At 53.7% G+C, this 19,866-nt stretch overlaps 5 protein-coding genes and 2 non-coding genes across 7 annotated transcripts; 2 read left to right on the forward strand and 5 right to left on the reverse strand.

The window, feature by feature from the left end:
- Nucleotides 1-529: 529 nt before the first annotated feature.
- Nucleotides 530-2,765, reverse strand: LRP88_09835 (coronin; the record flags this gene model as incomplete). Its single annotated transcript, XM_083246313.1, has 8 exons — nucleotides 530-1,360; nucleotides 1,410-1,524; nucleotides 1,589-1,607; nucleotides 1,655-2,076; nucleotides 2,135-2,281; nucleotides 2,340-2,482; nucleotides 2,565-2,653; nucleotides 2,732-2,765. The coding sequence occupies 8 exons, from the start codon at nucleotides 2,763-2,765 to the stop codon at nucleotides 530-532; spliced, it is 1,800 nt and encodes a 599-aa protein (XP_083097426.1).
- Nucleotides 2,766-3,681: 916 nt separating this feature from the next.
- On the reverse strand, nucleotides 3,682-8,239 carry LRP88_09836 (uncharacterized protein; the record flags this gene model as incomplete). The annotated part of the gene is made up of 4 exons (XM_083246314.1): nucleotides 3,682-4,140; nucleotides 4,193-7,966; nucleotides 8,021-8,170; nucleotides 8,225-8,239. 4 exons carry the CDS (start codon nucleotides 8,237-8,239, stop codon nucleotides 3,682-3,684), a joined length of 4,398 nt encoding a protein of 1,465 aa, XP_083097427.1.
- Nucleotides 8,240-9,687: 1,448 nt separating this feature from the next.
- On the reverse strand, nucleotides 9,688-10,573 carry LRP88_09837 (1-(5-phosphoribosyl)-5- ((5-phosphoribosylamino)methylideneamino)imidazole-4-carboxamide isomerase HIS6; the record flags this gene model as incomplete). Its single annotated transcript, XM_083246315.1, has 3 exons — nucleotides 9,688-9,977; nucleotides 10,034-10,223; nucleotides 10,274-10,573. The coding sequence occupies 3 exons, from the start codon at nucleotides 10,571-10,573 to the stop codon at nucleotides 9,688-9,690; spliced, it is 780 nt and encodes a 259-aa protein (XP_083097428.1).
- A 1,383-nt stretch (nucleotides 10,574-11,956) lies between these two features.
- Nucleotides 11,957-12,036, forward strand: LRP88_09838. Its single transcript has one exon. It is a non-coding gene; the product is annotated as a tRNA-OTHER (tRNA).
- Nucleotides 12,037-12,450: 414 nt separating this feature from the next.
- LRP88_09839 lies at nucleotides 12,451-12,594 on the reverse strand. The gene has a single exon. It is a non-coding gene; the product is annotated as a tRNA-OTHER (tRNA).
- A 1,206-nt stretch (nucleotides 12,595-13,800) lies between these two features.
- On the reverse strand, nucleotides 13,801-15,148 carry LRP88_09840 (phosphoribosylamine--glycine ligase; the record flags this gene model as incomplete). Its single annotated transcript, XM_083246316.1, has 2 exons — nucleotides 13,801-14,279; nucleotides 14,440-15,148. 2 exons carry the CDS (start codon nucleotides 15,146-15,148, stop codon nucleotides 13,801-13,803), a joined length of 1,188 nt encoding a protein of 395 aa, XP_083097429.1.
- Nucleotides 15,149-16,526: 1,378 nt separating this feature from the next.
- LRP88_09841 (heterokaryon incompatibility protein-domain-containing protein) lies at nucleotides 16,527-18,908 on the forward strand (the record flags this gene model as incomplete). The annotated part of the gene is made up of 1 exon (XM_083246317.1): nucleotides 16,527-18,908. The coding sequence occupies one exon, from the start codon at nucleotides 16,527-16,529 to the stop codon at nucleotides 18,906-18,908; it is 2,382 nt and encodes a 793-aa protein (XP_083097430.1).
- Nucleotides 18,909-19,866: the final 958 nt, after the last annotated feature.

Here is a 19,866-nt window from a genome sequence, read left to right on the forward strand (position 1 = left end):
TTACAACTCGAAAGCGCACTGCCTGCAAAGGTGATACTCGGCTGTTATGAAAAGAAAAAAATGAGGATTAGCGTCGGTAGTTGTCAAACCATGGCGGTGTGGGTTGAGACATTGTGCGACGGGTTTCGCGGGGAAACGAAGCAATCCTCGACTCCCATCGCCCCGTATATCAGATAATAGATATAAGAACGGCCTCACCCGTGAAGCCCTAGGCAAAGCGGCCACAAATTGACTCGAGTCCGAGAGTTCAACCTTGCGCATACATGAACATGATCAATTCAAATGCTCACGCCGTCAAGTCTTCCCATAGTCTGCCATATCAAACCGGGTAACAAGGACTCAAGGGTATATCATGAAATCACATAAGAGCTGAAACAATCACGAAAAGTACGGGAGATACTCTAACGGGGACATCAAAACGCAGCCTTTTGAACACCCTATATACATATATTCGCTACAACAATCCACCCAACATCATAAATCTCCAAGCCGCTCAACAAGTCGGCAGAAAAATTGGCAGTTCCTGGGCTCAGGATCTGGCCTCCTCGAGCTCGAGCTCGAGCTGGCGGATGCGCTCGCTCTGGTCCTGAGAGCCCGAGCTGACCTTGCGCTTGAGCGCCTCGACCTCGGCGGCCAGGAGGCCGATCTGCTGGCTCTGGGCGCTGATGAGCTTGGTCTGGCCCTCGAGGAGGGACTTGATCTCGGCGAGCGAGCTATCACCGCCGCTGCTGGGCGCAGGAGCAGCAGAGGATGACACGGTGCGGGAGGCCGGGGCCGAGGAGACGGGGGACTTGATCGGGGAGGCTGGCTTCGCGGCAGCAGCGGGAGTGGTGGTGGCGGGAGCCTGAGCGGGAGGGACGAACTTGGCCACGGGGGCGGCATGACGCTGAGCAGGGCGCGAGACTTCCTCGAAGCTCGAGGTCTCGTCCTCGTCGTCCTCTTCCTCCTCGTTGTCCTGGTACTTGGAGGCCATGGCGGAGATGGAGCCCTTCTGCTCGTTCATGGTAGGGGGAGGAGATCGGACAACGGGAGCAGGCTTGGGCTCCTCCTTCTTAGGCTCCTCCTTCTTGGGCGCGGGCTTCTCAGCCACGGGGGCGGGAGCGGCAGCAGGGGGCTTGTAGTCGGAGGCAATCTCCTTGGGGGCACCACCCTCATAGACGCTCTCGAGATCAATCTTGTTAGGGATGCCGGTCTTGCCGTCGAGCCACTCCTTGGCGCTGGCAGCAGGGTGGATGCCAGTGGCGGGAGGGAAGATGTCGGCTTGGAAGGTCTCGGCGCGTCGAGGCACAGTGAAGGAGATGGGCTCAATGTAGGAGTCGTTGACCGTCTTGTAAGCTCTCATGACCTCGTTGTCGTGCACCTATTGAGAGTGAGAAGAGTGAGAGTGCAGATATGAAGGAGAAACCTACGTTGATGCCTCGTCGGGGCATAAAGGCAATGCCGCGCTGAGGGTCGCCAGACTTGTACTCGCTGAGGAACTCGAACTTGTCGTTCTCATACTCAAAGTATCGAATGTTGCCGTCACTACGTTTGTTAGAAGCGTTCTCAGAGTGTATATAACAGTACTCACCCCTTGCCAGCAAGGTACAGGCAGTTTGAACCATCATCTGTCAGATGTTAGAAGCTGGCGCATCCACAATGTCGAGAAACATACCCCAGAAAGGCATGCAGACACCAGAGATGGAGTCCAGCATGGTGAAGCCACCGATGGGCTCAGTCCTGCCCGGCTCCCACAGGGCTATTTGACGCTCGCTCATCCTCGAGAAGCCGGTGGTGGCGAAGCGGTTGTGCTCGCCCATCCAGACAGCGCGACTGTTCTTTGCGCCACCGTGGCCGGGGGCTTCGTGGACGGGCTTCTCCTGTCGGACATCCCACACTCGGATCTTCTTATCGCGCGAGGTGGTGACGAGCATGCTGCCGCTGGCGTTCCATGACAGGCTCTGGACGATGTCGTTGTGCCGGAGCACCAGGGGAGACTGGCCCGTGCCCACGTCCCAGATCTTGACGGTGAAGTCGCCCGACGCCGACGCCAGGATGTTCTCGGCCGAGGGGTTGAAGAGGACCTGTCCAACCTTTCTGGAAGGGGGTGTTAGCATCTCGTGCCTGCGCAGGGGGGTTGTTGAGAAGGACGAACCTCGTGTGGCCAGCCAGCTTGCTCACGGGCGCAACGTCGACGATATCCTCGGCGTCAGTGTGAAGAGTAAAGCCCTGGGGGACCTCCCAAATAAAGACCTTGCCATCTTCCGACGCAGAGGCGATGATGTTGTCGTTGAAAGGGTTCCTCGGACTACGTCAGCATCTTCGTCCGGGGGTCGAGCTCAGGGGGAGAAAAAGCATACCAATCCGTGTCGAGAACAGAAGCGGTATGTCCGCGAAACAGCGGGATCTGGTCGGGCACCTTTCCTCGCTCGCTCAGGGGGACGACGGCGAATGCGCCGCCGCCAGATGCATCCCAATTGACTGAGAGATACTCGGGGTTGACCTATAGTGATTCCCAACCACCCCTATATCAGCTGGTGGAACCATGGATGGCAGCAGCGCTTCACGGGCGCGCAAAGACGCACCTTGACCAAGTTTGTGTCCCAAGCATTGCGGCTGATGTGGATGTTGTCGTAGCAGAATTCCTTTCTCGTCGACTTGCCAAAGACGTGTCCTGGCGAGCGGCGTCAGCATGCGGATGTTTGGCGCAACGCAACCTATGCGAGTTTGCGCCTGTATTCACGGCACGTACGGTACTTGGAAGCCCGCACAAAACGGCCAGCCATGATGGAAGAAGGAGGAGGGGTCGGTCGAGTAGGTGATGAGATGGGAACGCAAGCGCAGCGAGAGTCGGCGTCGTTTCACGAGGGAGCGGGAGCTTCAACTTGGGCAAAAGATGCCGTAGGTTGGTTGTAGGTTGTATGTAAGATGGATGGCAGCTCAGTTCAGCTGTGTACGTACGTAGTAGGTAGGTGGGTATCCATATGCCTGTGCAGCACAGAGGGTCCGGGTACCTAAGCTACAGGCTGGGTACTACGTAGTAGGTGTCGTATTCCAGGGTTGAGCCACTGTAAATCACGCTGCGCCTCGGCGAGCTCCCCACTCCAAGCCCAAAGTGGATCGAGCCACTCTTCACCCATGGATTGCTCGCATGAGGAATGTGCCAAGGGACATCCTGTTCTTGAGTCACGTGCTCACACCAACCTCCATCATCTTCAACACTTAGACACAAACACTTTTGCTCATTCTCTTCGTTCTAAGACATTCATTATAATCCTCATGTTACAAACAGAAATTCCTAGACGCGCAGTCGCCGGGTGTCTCCCAAAAAAAACAACGAACCAGTAAAACACAATAAAAAAGAAACCTGATCCCTGCCGACGCCTGTAAGTGCATAAACGGCTCCATGCTCCCCCTTTCCATCCTCATCCAAGGTCAAACACAGCTCGCCTGACTCCAAACTAACTCGGACTGTGCATACTTCATCAAATTAATACCACAAACAATGCTGCAATCAATCAATCCCCTAACCTTGTATAACATCCAGAAGAAGCGAAGAAGAGCAGAGGGGTCTGTCTGGCATGTCTGCTGTGGGTCCTGAACTCCTGGCTCAGGCTTGTCTTGTCGTCTTTCGTTTGGCGCTCAGCACCTTTTCTCATGCTCGTCCATGTCGTAACCGCTCAATATCAGGGCATCATAGTCTTAGAGGAACATGCTCTTAGGTCGTGAGTTCACTCGGCGACCCGATGCTCGTCGGCGCAGCTGCTCTTCTCGTCGAAGAACCAGCTGGCACCACCTGGATCTTGCCCGTGGGCCTGAGGCGTCATCTTCAGGGCTGTCACGGCCGACAACGTCCGAGAGCACCTTCATCCAGCCTTCCTTGTCTTCGGCGGTGTCTGCGTAGAAGTCGATGAGCTCACCGTTGTTGAATCGGATACGGAATCCCTCCTCAACAAACATATAGCCCTCTTCATCTTCCGCAAAGGCTGAGCGGCGTCGTCGGCCGCCTCTGCCCGTTGTCTCCTTCTCCGTCAACGCTCGACGGTCATCGATCAACCGCTTGGCATTAGCCAGGTTGATGGTTGCTCGAGGCTGTCGGGTCGCCTCATGGTAAGCAGTGAGCTTGGTGCCAACAAGCTTGAAATATCGACGGCGCCAGTACTAGATTCATGTTAGCTTTGAATGTCATGACGATTCGGGATATATAACTTACAGGGCAGTCGCCACCTTGCTGGCTCAGATGGCCCTCCCAGTTGCGGGACATTCTCTCCTCTGCGGCCTTGAGTTCTCGGATGCACGAGTTCATGCTCTTGGGCATATCCTCATCCGTCGCGTTCTTGGGTCGGGGGACAAACAGAAGCTGGAGTTCAAGCTTGCCAACCTTGTAAGGGGCGCGACGCACAACCGCTGTGTTGCCGCGCTTGCTCTTGACGCTGGATGCGAATCCAGCCTCCTCTGTAGCCCACTCGTTGAAGCAGGCAACCTCAGCCATGTAAGGTCGGCCAAAGCATCGGTTCTCGTGCTCTCGGAGGCAGACATATGCCCTAGCGAAGCTGCCGTCCTCCGCAGCCAGAGGCGACAAAAGCTCATACGCTGTGGGAGGACCAGTGCGCTGCTGCTTGACTTGTGCCTCTCTCTGCATTTGCAGAGCGCGCTCCTCTTCCTCTCGCTGACGGAGCTCAAGCTCCTTGCGCTTCTTGGGTGACGCAAACACTCTGCTGAAGGTTGACGTCTTGTGCTTGTGCACCTTGGCTGCAGGAGGTGGTGGTCGAGCACGCTCAACTGGCTTCTCAAGCTTGACGTTGAGAGTCAGCTGGAACTCAAGGTCATTGGGAACAACAAGCTCAAACTCCTGGCCGATGGGTGCGTTACGCGCCAACTCAAGCCATGCGGTCGTCACGCAGTGCACACCGTTGTCCAGAGTGAGGCTGAACCAGGTACGTTCATCTGCTTCTGTTAGATATGGTTCTTCAATGCTCAAGGGTTGCAACTCACTCTTTGGAAGGGGAAGATCAAGGTCCTTGACACCCATAACCTTGACGAAGAGACGACCCCTCTCTCCGCTGTCTGGCGTCGCCATCTCGAGACCAAAGTCTTCCTCGGGAGCCTGGGTAACTGCTGTCGCATTGCTCTCCTGTCCGGGCAGTGGGGGAGCGGGGCCGATGCTGCCACCCACGCGCTTCCGCACACTCCTGGGGCGCGGCTTGCTGTTCCAGGGCTCGACGATGCACGACATGGGACGATCCTGCTTAACGGGTGAGTTACCGGCCGATCGGGCGCCTCGAGGCTCGTCCGTGTCCTTGTCACTGGCGGTGACAAGCTTCGTGTTTTGTCGCATGAGGTAGCCGCGCTGACGACGAGAAGTCACGTTAGCATTCAGTTCTTTAGTCTGAGGTTGATTGGTGGTAGCAGACACTTGTCTGCTGGGGCTGTTATTGTCGAGAAGGGATTGTTGAACATAGGAATCGTTAAAAGCAACCTTTTGTGCCTCAATGACTCTCTCAAAGTCTTTGTCGAGGCTGAGTCCGAGGTCAAGATCCAACGTCAAGCTGCGGTTCTTGAAACTGGGGTGTCGTTCGATAAACTCGTCGCCGGTAACCAAGAGACCACTGTTAATGTCCTTGGACAGTCGCTTGCTATGCTTGTCCGGGATCGGTGGCACGTCGGGCACCTCCATGCTGACTTGTCGGCGGGCTTCTCGCATCGAAGCAATGTCGGAAGGTGTATTTGAGAGCCGGGTCTTGAGCTTTGAGCCACCCGTTGCCTTGATGGTAGCGGATCGCTCAGGAATAGCAGGCGAGATCTTCATCTGGGGCTCCTCGTCCTCAGATACATCGGCGGGAACGGGATGATGGATGACCGACTCTGGAGTGCTGGGACCGTCCTCATACTCATCCTCAGGCTCACCCCATCCAGTGCCATCATACTCTGGCTTCGAAAGTGGCTCAGGAGTGAATGGCCTTTGCAGGAAAGCATGGGCATCGGCCATCTTGGGAGCCTCTGGCTCGGCCTTCTTCTCCTCCTTGGCAGGCTCCTCCTGTTTTTGAGGTTCTGGCTCGGGCTCAGGGAGCATGTAGGACTCAAAGTCTCGCGAGAATGAAGCATCCTTGCCATCTGAGCTAAAGTCTGGTAGCGATTCGTCCAAACCGCGAGGCAGAGTAGGAGTGGTGGCACGAGGAGTTGTGACCTCATCTCGAACCTCTTCAACAACAACCTTCTCGGTCACCTTCTCAACAACCTTGTCAGCAGCCTTCTCGGCCTCGGCAGTCGGAGTTGGCTGCGCCGGTTCAGACTCAGAGTAGTGGCTCTCGCTGTCAGTGTCCACATGTGCGTGGAGCATGTCCTCCTCGAGCTCCTCGTCCTCGTCAAAGTCCAAGTCGGAGTCCTCATAGAAGTCAATCTCATTCTCAGGAAGTCGGGTAATGATGACACTGCCCCCTTCCTCGTCCGAGAGATCGTCCATAGAGTCCTCGGTGGATGGGATGGGCACATCAGGATCCAGAGGAATCTGTCGCTCAGGGCTCCTGCTGGGGCTTCGCGAACCAGGAGGGGATGAGAAGATGTAGTCCTTGTCCTGATCAGGAGTCTTGTTTCCATTATTGACTTTGCGCATGATGGAATCACGAGAGATGCGAGGAGGAAGCTGGTAGTCCTCCAGGGCAGAGATATCGCCAACAGCGTCAGCATCCTCGCCCTCAAGGGTCTCCGTCAAGCTCTTGGTTGATTCAGGCTCGGAAATTGGGCTGCTCAGTCGCTCACGGCCATGAGCCCTACGAAGGCGTCGCTCGCGCTGTTGCACCGCGGCGCTCTTGCCGTCATTGTCATCAGACAACATCATAAGTCGAAGTCGCTCCTCCAGAGACATTCTGGTGTTGCCAATATTGTGGATGTCGGACTTGCTGGTGGCAGAGGCAGGAGGGGGAGACGGCAGATTTCTATGCGAGCCAAGCATCCTCTCTGCGGTCGCTGAGAGTCCAGGAGACGCGGGAGAGGAAGGGGCAGAGTTGTTGCGCGAGTGGCTAATAAATCCAGGGAGAGGTGGTAGTGGCCGATGCTCGCCGCTGGAGGTGCAAGAATCAGTGCGGATGTGTGCTGGACGGCCAGCGGATGCAACAGAAGGTGCGTTTTCAGGCATAGGGCTGCCATCATATTCGCGAGGTCCATCGCGGTGCACCAGGGGGCTCTCTCCTCTCCAGTCGTCAGGGCCGACAACAGGAGTCTTATCCGTGTCTTCGAGCGACGCATCGAAGCTGTCACCCTCAAGATCAACGTGCCCAGGGTCGTAGAGCACGTCGTCATCATCATCATCGTCAGACTCATAACTTCCTTCCCGAGAGTTGGTGCCAATGGATGAAAGGTCAGGGGTCGCCATCTCGTATTCGTTGATCTGGGGAGGTGCAGCGTCAAAAGTCACGCTCTTCGCATGACGATGCAGCGAACGTCCCGGAGGCAGCTCATGGTCGTCGCCAGGTGAGTCCGCAGACCAGGTGCCCGTCTCCATGTCGAAGCTGCTCTTGTATCGATGTGAGAGAGACGACTTTGTGGGCGATACTTGGTCTCGACTCGGGGTAAGGGGGCGGTTCGGTGATCCAAGAGACTGGGGGATGGAAGATTTGGTTGGGCTCATGGTGGGAATGCTCGTCTTGCTTTCGCTTCGGTTGTGGGCGATAGATGGGCGTTCGTTTGCGGAAGCTCGGAATGAGCCAGTCGATCCGAAAGCGTTCCCTTGGACCTTAGCGAGGGGTCTTTCAATCTGAGGAATCCGAGTAGGATCATATTCCTGCTTCTGCTCAAGAGCCAGAATATTGCTGTTCCTGACTCGAGAAGCTCTCTGGAGACGCTCGATCGAGGAGCGGCGGTTTGGAGATGGGGAGCCTCCTCGTCCATAGAAGTTTTCGGAGTTGCGGTTCTGCCAAAACAGTCGTGGGGACGACACAGACTCAAGCGGCGATGACTGGAATGGTGAAGAATCGGGGTTTCCTGACTTCTGTGCCACGTGTGAGCAAGATGTAAACAATGCAGAGCCATGTTTACCACATACCTTGGGGGAGCCGTTGGACGGCTTGTGCCAGCTGGGGGAGTTTCGCCGCATCTCGGTCGGCGAGAGCTCCGACAGCGGGCGAGGTATCCCACTCGGCATCTTGGAGGGAGATATGTTTTGGGTGTTCTTGGTGATGCGCAAAGGATGCACCTGTGCATGTTTTGGTCAGAGACAAAGAAGGGCGAGTGGCGCGGGCCAACATACCTGTTCAGTGGCCATGCTAAACCAGTTGGTTGATGGTCTTGTCGTGTTGGTGGCGGACTATCAACGCATTGGTATGCGGAGAGGAATACAAACAAAGAAATGTAGAGGGTGGGAATGTCGCGACTCGGCGTGAAGCTGCCCGGGTGGGAGAACGAAGGCAAGGGAAGTAAGGCGACACGGGGTCGGGTTGTTGAAGAAGGAAACACGCCCTTGAAGGTCAACAGACGACGGCTCTCTCAAAGGCTCGACGACCGACTCGATACAACTGAATATCAGCGATATGTTGCTGTCAAGAAATGCGCAGGTGGGAGAGTGCTATGGCGAGTTGATGTGTTTAAGGGAAGTGGTGTCGAGCCAGGCAGGAGAGGGCGCTGATTGGATGGCAAGAAAACAAACACGGGCTGTGTGCGGAAGGCGTCGCTGGGGCAACAGATGCAAGAGGCGAGCTAGAGTCGGACGTTGGAGACGCTAATCTTTCTGTTACAATGCGCCAGGATGCTAAAAGGCCTACCCCGCCCCTGCTGCAGCGGCTCCCCCCCAGGCGCTGCAGAGAGCTGCCCTCCGCCAAAGCCAACGTCGCAGCGGTACTGGGCTGCGCGCTACACAGGCCCCGTAGTCGCCATGGCAGCAACGCATCCAGCCGCCGCGCTGGCAGGCCTATTGGTTGGCCATTCTGGCATGATCCTTGGTCATGGGCAGCTACGCAGTGTTTACACTTGTTGTTGTTGCCCAATTAAGCTTCCTCATCATGACGTTTACTTTTGAGTCACCCATGGAGATGCAGAAAGCTTACTGCGTTATACCGGGTCTTGTTGGGAGCGAGTCTGATGTCGATGGGACTGGACCTGATCTCGTGCCCACATTCGCATCACACACATACACTCCATCCTTCTTCCAGCTTGCCGGAACTTGAGAAACCTCGAGATCCCCCACTCCTCAATGGATGGCTCCGCTAGTCTTAGACGATGCCTTTGCCATGTCTTGCATCTCGATCTTCCCGAGCGCCAGTTGAGGTCATCTCGGCACTAGACTCTTCTTTGCCGGCATGGGTGTGGCCCAGACAAACAATATCCACACCGTCACACCCTACACGCCTCGCTTCTTTCGATCAATGTTTGTTTCTCTCGCACGCTGGATTGTAAAACTCGGTCCTACCATGTCTAAGCGGGTTTCTGTGGCGGGCTCGTCTATCAGCAGTGTTGCTGCAGCTAGAGCATCCTCGTGACTGGACGTCAGACTCTGATGTGGTTTCGCATGAACATTTTATATAAATTCTCTGGCTTGAGATTGGAGGTTGCAACGACCCTGCATTGGCTCGCTGGCACTTTTATTGTCGTATTTATGCGGCCGTCACAAGCTGGTCGCATTGTCGGCCTCGCGCCTGAGACCTTTCAACGCCCTGCTGTGGAGGCTTTGTGAATGACAATCGTCAAGGTCGTCTATAAATGATTTGCTGATTTCCCTTAATTCCCTTGCCTCTTGTTCCACTCGACGCAATCGTCAAACTTGACCCCTGAACCCCCAAAGCAGTCCAATGCGCTCCCGATCGTTAGATCCACCTTGCCATTGCTGAGCCGCTTCACGGCCTCTAGGTCTTCAAGGTGTCGACCACCGCCGGCATAGGTCACCGGAATAGTGCACCACTGGGCGAGCCGCTCCACAAGCTTCTCGTCGATGCCCTTCTGGAGACCCTCGTTGTCGGCGGCGTGGATCAGAAACTCGGCGCAGAAGGGTTCCAGAGCCTTGATGGATTCTGTCTCTGGTGAGCCAATGTTTTGAGACATGTACTTAGACATAATCTAGACATACCTTGATTGACTTCCATGTCTGTGATGGTCTGCCATTTGTTCATGGCCACAAACCAAGAATCCTCGCCGCGACGACGGCAGCTCAGGTCAATGACCAGCTTGCTCTTGTCACCGCCGAGCGCCTCCAAAACCGCATCCAGTCTTGCCTGACTAAAGCGGCCTTCCGGAAACAGATAGGACGTGATGATGACCTGCCGGGTGAGCAACTGTTCCTCTCGTGCGAATCGGTCTGATGGCGTACCTTTTCCGCGCCTGCATCCATCCACTCCTTTGCATTCTTGTCGTTGATACCGCCTCCAACTTGAAGACCACCTGGCCAAGCTTGAAGGGCCTCCTTTGCTGGGCCTTCGTTGCCTGGGCCTAGCATGATGACGTGGGCTCCTGAGAGCCCATTGTCCCGGTACAGCTGGGCGAAGTGAGCCGGAGGGTGTTGCGAGACGAAGTTTGTCTGCAGGGCCGACGAAGAACTATCGAGTGTTCCACCGACAATCTGCTTGACCTGACCGGCGTGGAGGTCGATACAAGGACGGAAGCGTGTCATGTTGAAGCTTGAAGGCGTCTACAACTTGGGGTGAGTCAAGTAGCAATCTGCTCAGCAAAAAGTTGCAGACAAGGTGGGGTATTGGCGTTTTCAGATCGCTGTGCTACATGCCCATGATGTCAATGAGCTTAAATGGCTCTCACTTCGTCTTGCAGGACTTGAAAAATTCATGTGAATACTGTAATAGAAGCAATTAAATGTGTGTTGCCAATGTTTGTTTCTTTGGGTGAGAGGGAGGTCTCCAAACTAGACTGATATGGCTGTAATGAGCCCTGCAGGCTAGGCTCCATCTCCGCAGTCATGAAAAGTGAATAGTTTTCCTAAAGCGAGAATGGATGCTATGAGCCCCGATACTGGAAACACGTTTCAAGTGATCCATATCCTTCTCTCATCATATGCCGACCATTATGGTGAACGGCAAAATGTCAAGTTGGCCGATATCGTAAGACCAAGGCTGCGCTCAATTCAATTCAAATCAATCCAATTCAAGTCGTGATATTTTCAATTCAATAATTCAATTGAACATAGGCGAATTGGTTGAATTATTCCAATCTGAGAGATAAATTTGGTGTCGCCTCGTCAAACGTGCCTTCTTGGTGTTTTGTGACAATCGAGCGGCCAATGACGATCACGTGATTAAGAACCGATGTCACTATAACCTAACCGGGTATGATTTCAGGCCACGTGACTCTCCAACCGCCATCAATTCGATTCGATCAGTTCAATTCAAACTCGAAAATAGCCTTACGATTCGATTTTGAACATGCGCAATTGAATTGATGAAAAAGACGGATTGAAATTGAATTGAGCGCGGCCCTGCGCTCAGGAGAGCGCTCTTTGAAGTGCTTGTAGCCAATTTTGGCATCTCCGTGGAGAGTTCATCCTTCCCCTTCGCACCTATGAATCTCAGTTATAGATAATACCTAATCTTTGAGAGGGTGTAGGATATTGGAAATTCTGAAGGTGAGGAGCGGGGTATAAAGGATCGTTGTGACGCGGATGATGGTGTGTTAGCGCCCCTATTCTTAATCACCCCTTCGCGGAATTTGATACTTGATTGTTTGTTTTGCCTTGGCAGATTTCTATGATATAAACAGAAACCTCCAGAACTACGTACAGCAGTGCTATGCCTGGAAATGGCAAACCACTATAAATACAAACCAGTGTAGTCAAATGCCCGGGCGAGAGTCGCGCACACCCCTGAAACTCAGTCAACCTTTCCTCAGGAGCGCTCCAAGCTGTATGACTAATAACCTTGTTAAAAGTGGACCCATCAGGGACGAACTCTCCGGGTGGTGGGCACGCCAAAGCGCTTGGAAATCCCGCAAATCCACACAAATATTTTGACATCAAATTGAAAGCTTCTTTGCAACAACAAGCACCGGTCGAATGGTGTAGTGGTTATCACGTTTGCTTCACATCACGTGCGCAAAAGGCCCCGGGTTCGACCCCCGGTTCGACCTATTCCTTTTGCCTCCAAAGATTGTGATGATCTGGCGATTCTTTTTGGTGTTTTGGGGATTTTTCCCCACCACCACTGAGAAATCTCTTCTTTGGGGAATCACATGACAAAACTGGAGCCTTTGGCTCTCGATTTATGTAAAAATGTGTACCTACAAAGCTTTCTGGGATGTGGGCTTTTCGTGTAGCGGATGGCAGCCCCTGTGCCACCTTCGCCAGGTTGGACTGCTCGATCGGCCAGGCCCATTGTGTTGTTTGTGCATACATGCATAAATCGCAACTCTAAGCTCCCTCTGTGCGTGCGTATGAATTGTGCAATCAAGTCCTCCTGCTTTGTTATGTCCGAGGTGAGACCTGGGAGGCCTCGCTGGTTAAGCACAACCTTACGCACAACTGCTCCCAGCAAAAAGAAATGGTACAGGATGCGAGGATTGAACTCGCGACCTCATCGGGACTTGCGTTGATTGCAACTGTGAACGATGCGTGATCTTGGAAGAGTTAGTATTGTTGAGATGAGTTCCAGAGGCTTCAATGACTTACAACCACTACACCAATCCTGCGATTTGTTGACGTTGCGCTTTTCACAAAGACATTATATTCCTCCCGGGAAAACCCATACACGCACTACTGGTTTGTTATTTCCTAACAATACGTACTCTGTCGACTTGCCAGATGTCATCATGACTCTCAGCATGATTGACGAGGGCATCTCAGCTGCTTGATGGGTTTGTGTTCTACAAGATGAATACGTCAAGCATAGAACCAGCGACCCATCATGACTATGGAATGCGCTTCATTGGGCACCTTTTGATGTTGCCAATCTTCAGGTTATCTTGTTGTCACCGGCCGGCGCTGGACATAAGGTTCGGGAACGTGGGGTCAGCCCGGAAGGGCTGACCCCAGAACCGTTCCGCGCGGCCCCACTGACCATCCTAAAAATACCACTCCTTGGAAACGAGGAAGGTCCCTGATGGCTCGGGGCCGTTCCTGCATCTATTGCTACTTAGTTAACTGAAGGTGCCTGGTGTGTGTAGAAGAAGACAGTCAAAGGAATATTTGATATGTGAAAGATGAGCTCTGTAACTAGGCAGGTAAGTACGTAATACGAGGTACACTCTCTGAGTCTGGTTCATTTACGTTCGTCTATCATACTTATTCATCTACCATCGATACCGGAGAGAACATCAAATGAAATCATACAATGTCAGCGTTGCTAAAAAGGGACATGGTTGGTGCATGATTAGCGAGTTTGGCACCTTCAAAGAATCGTCTCTTCTCAAAGGACAGCTCAAGGATTGGGTCTGACACGCCGCCAGTCCTCACCAAAGCGACCAAACACCGCCTTCAGTGAAGCAAAGGCCGTGGATATTCAAGGCTATACTTCATAGAAACTGCTACCACGATCATCGAATGTGAAGGCTTCCACATGCTCGTCCGCTGGTGGCCACGGCCACCTTGGTCTCCTTCGTGCGCAGTGTCACAGCGGACGGATTCCGCCGTGGAGGTCAGTGAAGTGCCTTGTCCGATCCTTTTTTGCAATATCATACTGGCCACTTTGACAAGTTGATAGAGCTAGAAGTTAAAACTTCTATTCACTACGACGACTGCGGCTTGTTTATATCTCCTGTGAATACCTTCAAAAGGCCGTGTTTCTCGCCAGGGGCCACGGGTATTAGTTCTTGGTCAGATGGTCAGGTTGGCAGACATCTAAAATCCAACCTAATTAGTATGATCAGAAATTATCTTTTAAGATTAAGAGATAATACTCACCGAGAGGCAATGTCCTTTCGCGAGAACATGCCGTCAAAGTGAACACTCTTTGTACCCTCGTATGCGGCCTCAACAGCCTCCTGGAGGGTACTTCCCCAGGCGGCGACAGAGAAGACGCGCCCTCCGCCAGTTCTTAAATAACCATTTTTGTCCCTAAAAGTACCGGCATGGAAAACTTGAACATCCTTGGGGCACGTTTGGAGAGTGATTGGCACCCCCGTTACATACTTCCCCGGGTACCCCTGAGAAGCAACAACCACATTGCAGGCGAAGCCTGAGCGGATGCTCAAGTTGACTTGACTAAGAGTTCCTGAGGTGCATGCGAGAAGAACAGCAGCGAGGTCTGTATCTTCCGAGAGGAGCATCATGGCGCTCTGCGTTTCTGGGTCACCAAACCGCACGTTGTACTCGATGACCTTGGGTCCTTGGAGCGTGATCATGACACCTGTGAACAAAAGCCCGACAAAGGGGCGACCTGAAGCATGGATTAGCATTTCTACGCGACTCGCGTGTTGTGTTTCGTGGCTACTCGCCCTCCTTTTTAAGTCCGTCGAACGTGGGTTGTAGGATGGACTTGTCAATCTCATCCAGGACCTCTTGAGTTGCAAAAGGGACTGGCGAGTAGACTCCCATACCTCCAGTGTTTGGCCCCTTGTTTCCCTCAAAGACGCGCTTATGGTCTTGTCCTGGGGGTAGAGATCGGAAAGTCTTGCCATCGCTAAACGTCAGGATGCTGATCTCGTCTCCCTCCATAAACTCCTCAATCACTACTGAAGAGCCCGCAGCCGAAAACTTTCCATCGGCTTTCATGATGCTGTTGAGTTCGGAAAAGGCCTCCTGCTTTGTTTCAGGCAGCACGACTCCTTTTCCAGCGGCGAGACCGTCGGCTTTGATGACAACTCGATGGCCTGCCTCCTGGACGTAGGCCTTTGCGCTCTCGATGTCATCAAAGTTCCGATATGCCGCAGTAGGAATATTGTACTTGGCCATAAAGTCTTTTGCGAAAGTCTTGGATCCCTCGAGCTCAGCCGCTTCTTTTGTTGGAGCAAAGCATGGAATGCCCACGTCTTTGAAGAAGCCCTCGATGCCATCAACGACGGCGTCATCAGGCCCAACAACAACGAGGCCAACTCCGATTTCTGTCGCAAGTTCAGCTAGTTGACGGTAGTCTGTTGCTTCGAAATTGGTTTCGAGGTTCGAGACTTTGGCGTGGCCTTGTTCTGTTCCCGCATTCCCAGGAAAGACGAGCACCTTTTTGACCGAAGGCGCCTGGCTCAACTTCCAGGCAAGGGCATGTTCTCGTGCACCCTTTCCAACGAGGAGAACAATGAGATTCTCTGCCATGGTGATTTGAGTATGGCCAGGAGTCTTCAGATGAGTCTGAGGTGAGAGGGTGAGTAAGCGTTCCGATGAGAGAAAGTACTTGTCTGAGTGAAAAACCTCAATCACAGATTTTGTGAGAATTAATGGCTAAATGCTAACTGTGCTTTTTTTCCTTGGCTGAGGTCTTAACCTCGAGCACCACGTGTGCAGACTCGGCACTGAATCTCCTTTGACTTCTGGCCGACTCCGACGGTTGCTTACATTGGTGGCTGATTGTAACTTGATGCCATCGTGTCGCGGCCATTCACTATACAAGAGTACTCTCGCTTTCACGTCATTTAAAGAATATGCCATCAGGCTCCACGCTTGACTGATGATAGTGACGATGACCACGTACCGCCCTTCCTCTGGAGGCACGCCATGCTAGGATGGATTGGAGATGCTGGCAGCAGCCAACAAGTCCCGGTATTTGAACCGATATACCTACTCATCGGAAATAGTGTCTGAAGATCCACGACTGGTCCTAAGATCGTACAGCAGAGACACATGTCTATGTCAGGCGGGCATATTCGTCTCACCGCCGTTTGCTGAGGATATCTATAATGGAGGACAGAAGTGTCCCCGCTATTGAGCTCGGCTCACTTTATATGCTTAAAACATCACACTCTGAGGAAAATATAATGCGATATTTAGAACAGGAATGATAAACATGGTCATAAATATGTTATATTCTCTTCTCTGTTTATGATAATTCTTGAAAAATATTACCTTATTTAAGGCTTCATCGTGGTCATTACTTGCTGAATCCTTAGGTAACAGTTTAGCCCAAGAAGCGGTACTTCCGCGATCCCTAAAGGCGGCAACTTCCTTGTAGGACTTGTAAACGGCGACAAAGGCTGATTTTCGGGGAAGACGAGGGGCAGTGCTGGCGGGGTAAGGGTCCTCTGGATGTAACCGTTGAGGGCAAGAGGGAGAAAGAAGGGTCCACGCTTGCATCAATCGCGGGCAAGTCTTTTGGATATGCTATTCAAAGCCTTTGAAGCTATTCGCAATTTGGTAGATCTTATTATGATGATCATTTTCACACGGCCAATGGCAATCTTTAGCACCATAGTAGCTCCCTTTCGGCCCGTTGCTGGGATGACGACGCTTGGCTTTTGTTTGGGTCACTCGACCTCTGACCAATCAGATTCAAGCGCTGTGCACCCTGCGCAAAAAAGCTGAGGGGCTTGACCGACTGCGACATGACGACCATCAGCCCAGCCCAAGTCCGAGCCCACGCCCAAACATGATCCTCACTGTCGCGTTGCGCGGCACATTTTGATCATTATTTGAACCTTTGATCTGATCTTGCCAACTCTGGCATGCGCTCCTAGCTTGTCCTTGTCCTGCCGAGACCATGCCCAACGGGAGCCGCTCTCGCGACCCCCGCGACACCGACTCTCGCGATCCCCGAGATGCCGACTCTCCAGAGCGAGACCGCGACCGCGACCGCGAGCGGGACCGGGATCGAGACCGGGACCGTGAACGAGACCGTGAACGAGACCGAGATTTGGATAGAGACCGCGATCGAGACTTGGACAGAGATTTAGACACGGACCTTGATCGCGACTATGACCGTGATCATGACCGCGATAGAGATCATGATCGAGACCGCAATCGGGATAGAGACAGGGACAGAGACCGAGATCGAGACAGGGACAGGGACAGGGATCGAGATAGGGACCGCGATAGGGATAGAGACAGGGACAGAGATCGCGACAGAGATAGGCATCGCGAGAAAGACCGCGTCATCCCTCGAGAACCTCGTGCTCGAGATCACCCACCCAGCAAGCGCAACAGCATTACCGACCGCCTCCTCGGCTCTTTCAGAGCTGCTCGCGGCGGCGACAAGGACGGTCACGGCCATGGCCATGGCCACAATCCACTGCCGCCAGTAGCCTCGTCCATTGGGAGGCGCGCCTCATCCGTCGTCAAGGGCAGTCCCATCCCTCGCATCAAGGAGTGGCTCGACACCTGCAACGCCGACCACAACCACCACTGCGCCATCTCCTCCGAGACAGAGGTCACCACGTGGCATCCGAAATATCTCATCAACGTCGTCGAGCGCCGCCTCGTCAAGGGGACACCCAAGGACCGGTACCTCGCTCTGAGCTACGTCTGGGGCCCGCGCCACAACACCACGCCCCAGATGTACACCCAGCTGCTGCAGTCCAACGTCGAGGCTTTCCAGGACACCTTGCCCAATACTGATATCCCGCAAACCTTCCTCGACGCCATGTGGCTAGCCAAGAAGCTGGGCATTCGACACATCTGGATTGATCGGCTGTGCATCGTTCAGGATAGCCCGGAAGAGATGGAGGACAATGTCAAGCACATGGCATACGTCTTTGCCAATGCCTACCTCACCATCGTTGCAGCTTCTGGCGATGTCAATTCTGGATTGGTTTCTCTCAACCCCAGGCGTTCTTCTGTGCGCAACATGAGGCCTGGGAACAACAACCATCAAGATCTGGTGGTGGCTTCGCCTTGGTACTCGCGGGGTTGGACGCTCGTTGAACGTCTCTACTCCCGGCGCTGCGTCTTCTTCTTTGAGGACGCCGTTACCTGGGAGTGTCACTGCGAGACATGGCAGGGGAGTCCAAATAGTGTTATGAAGAAGCTCAAGGGGAATCGCCAAGGATGCACCGGAACTATCCCTGACGCGATTTTCGCTTACCAGCACTCGCCTTGGCCCGACCTCGACGAGTACGCTCGCATCGTCATGGACTACAGCGCGAGAAAACTGACTCACGTTGACGATACTCTGCCTGCGTTTTCTGGCATCACGCATGTCCTCTCGCGCTCATTCCCAGGTGGTTTCGTCTTCGGCATGCCTATAATGTTTCTGGACATCGCTCTCTTGTGGCGTCCCCACGCTTCAATCCGTCGAAGGGCCCTGCCGAAACCGCCATTCCTTCCCTCTTGGTCCTGGATGGGTTGGTGGTTTGACAACATTCCAGTCGACCTCACACTATGGAGAGCCGCGGCAGACTACGTCGAGGAGGCCCGCTCGGGGAAGCGCGGCCAGGAATCCAAGCGGTACAAGTCTGCGCACCCGTTCCGCATCAGGCCGACCGTCACCTGGAGCCTCACGAACCGGGCCGCCACCGTGCCCCTCATGAACACGGGCCTCCAGTACCGGGAGCTCCGGGGCCGGAGGAGCCCCACTTCCGACCTCCCCCCGGGTTGGTCCCGCTCCGGCTCCTACTACAAACATGACAGTGACGAGTCGGCGCTCTTCAAGTATCCCATCCCGGTCGAGGATCCTCCCGAGACCAACAGCTACGAGCCGCCTGTGGGCGAGCAGGCCTACCCCGTGCCGATGCTCTCATTCCAAACAACGACGGGTCATTTCGAGGTTGATTTCCTCTCCACACTCGCTCACCGCGACCGACCGAACCCGCCCCTTGCCGTGGGAAACATCTGGGGCAAGACAAACAAGTGGGCGGGCCAGTTCCGGGCGCACGACGGTTGGCTGGGTGTGCAGTCGTCCAACTACGACGGCGAGGAGCGCCTCGAGTTCATCGCCGTGTCGACAGCCACAGAGCGACGAGGTTCGCACGTCTTTGACACAGACCGGTTCGAGGAGCACATGGACGCGGACGAGATGATCGACATTGTCAATGTCCTGTGGATCGAGCGCATCGGCGAGGTTGCGTACCGCAGGGGGATTGGCCACATCCTGCTCAAGGCATGGGAGGCGCAGGCCAAGGAGGAAGTAGGGGTTCTACTCGGATAGGAAGGAGGTATCTTGATAGCGAGGTGTTGGCGTTTGGAGTTGGATAGCTGATCTTGTTTGATGAGAGGGGTGGATCTTTTGTCTAGGAACCATGATGCTCATGACTTGGGAGATATATGCTCGGTTCTTTTTCACGAACCCTTCTGGAGATGTAGGTTAAGCAATGGAGAATTTTGATGAACCGTTTACACCTGACATAGTACACAGAGAAGCCATCCCGATGCGTGATGAAAGGAGATGATATTTAGCATTCTATTAAGGCTATCCTTAGTATATGTTAGTAATGTTTATTAATTCTCCTCTCTAATAGGAATCTTAAAATGAGATAATAGCAATCAAGGTAGAGCCTAGTTTTATGATGAGGCGGGAAGACACTATGCTAAAGGTATACATGAATATGCCCTTAGGCTCCTTCCATATTGGCGTCCCTGTCGTCCCTGTCGCGAGCATTCTCGTCCTTGTCGCGAGTATTCTCCCCCCCCTTCTGGCGGCTGGTGTTCTCGATGGGAGATGAATTCCCTTTTTCGTGAGTGTTCTCACCGTTGTGAGCTTTCTCGGGAGGATGGGGAGGGTTCCTGCCGCTGAATCCAGCCGGCAGTCCTCTCCATGCGCTTTACAACGCGCTTCGACTATTATAGCTATATTAGCACTGTAATGCCCACACAAGGGATGATGGAAACTTACGATATGTCCACCAGTGGTGGAGCCTCCTCGGCCTCCTCCTCCTCATCGGCGGCCGCCGCCGCTACCGCCACCGCCTGGGCCTGGGGCGCCGTAGTTATTCACAGTCACCGACTGGGAACGGCCGAACCTCTGCATTTTCTTTTCTATAAATGATTAGCAAATCCTCGTCAAACACTCAGAAGGGAGGAGGGCACATGTTGTGACAAGGTAGGTATAATCCTGCTCGAAGGCTGTGAATGCCCTCGCAAGAAGGAAAATCGCACACAGCGACAGC

The sequence above is a fragment of the Fusarium phalaenopsidis genome (assembly GCF_050370095.1).
Source record: "Fusarium phalaenopsidis strain FUZ10S chromosome Unknown contig_32304, whole genome shotgun sequence".
Classification (NCBI taxonomy): Eukaryota; Fungi; Ascomycota; class Sordariomycetes; order Hypocreales; family Nectriaceae; genus Fusarium; species Fusarium phalaenopsidis.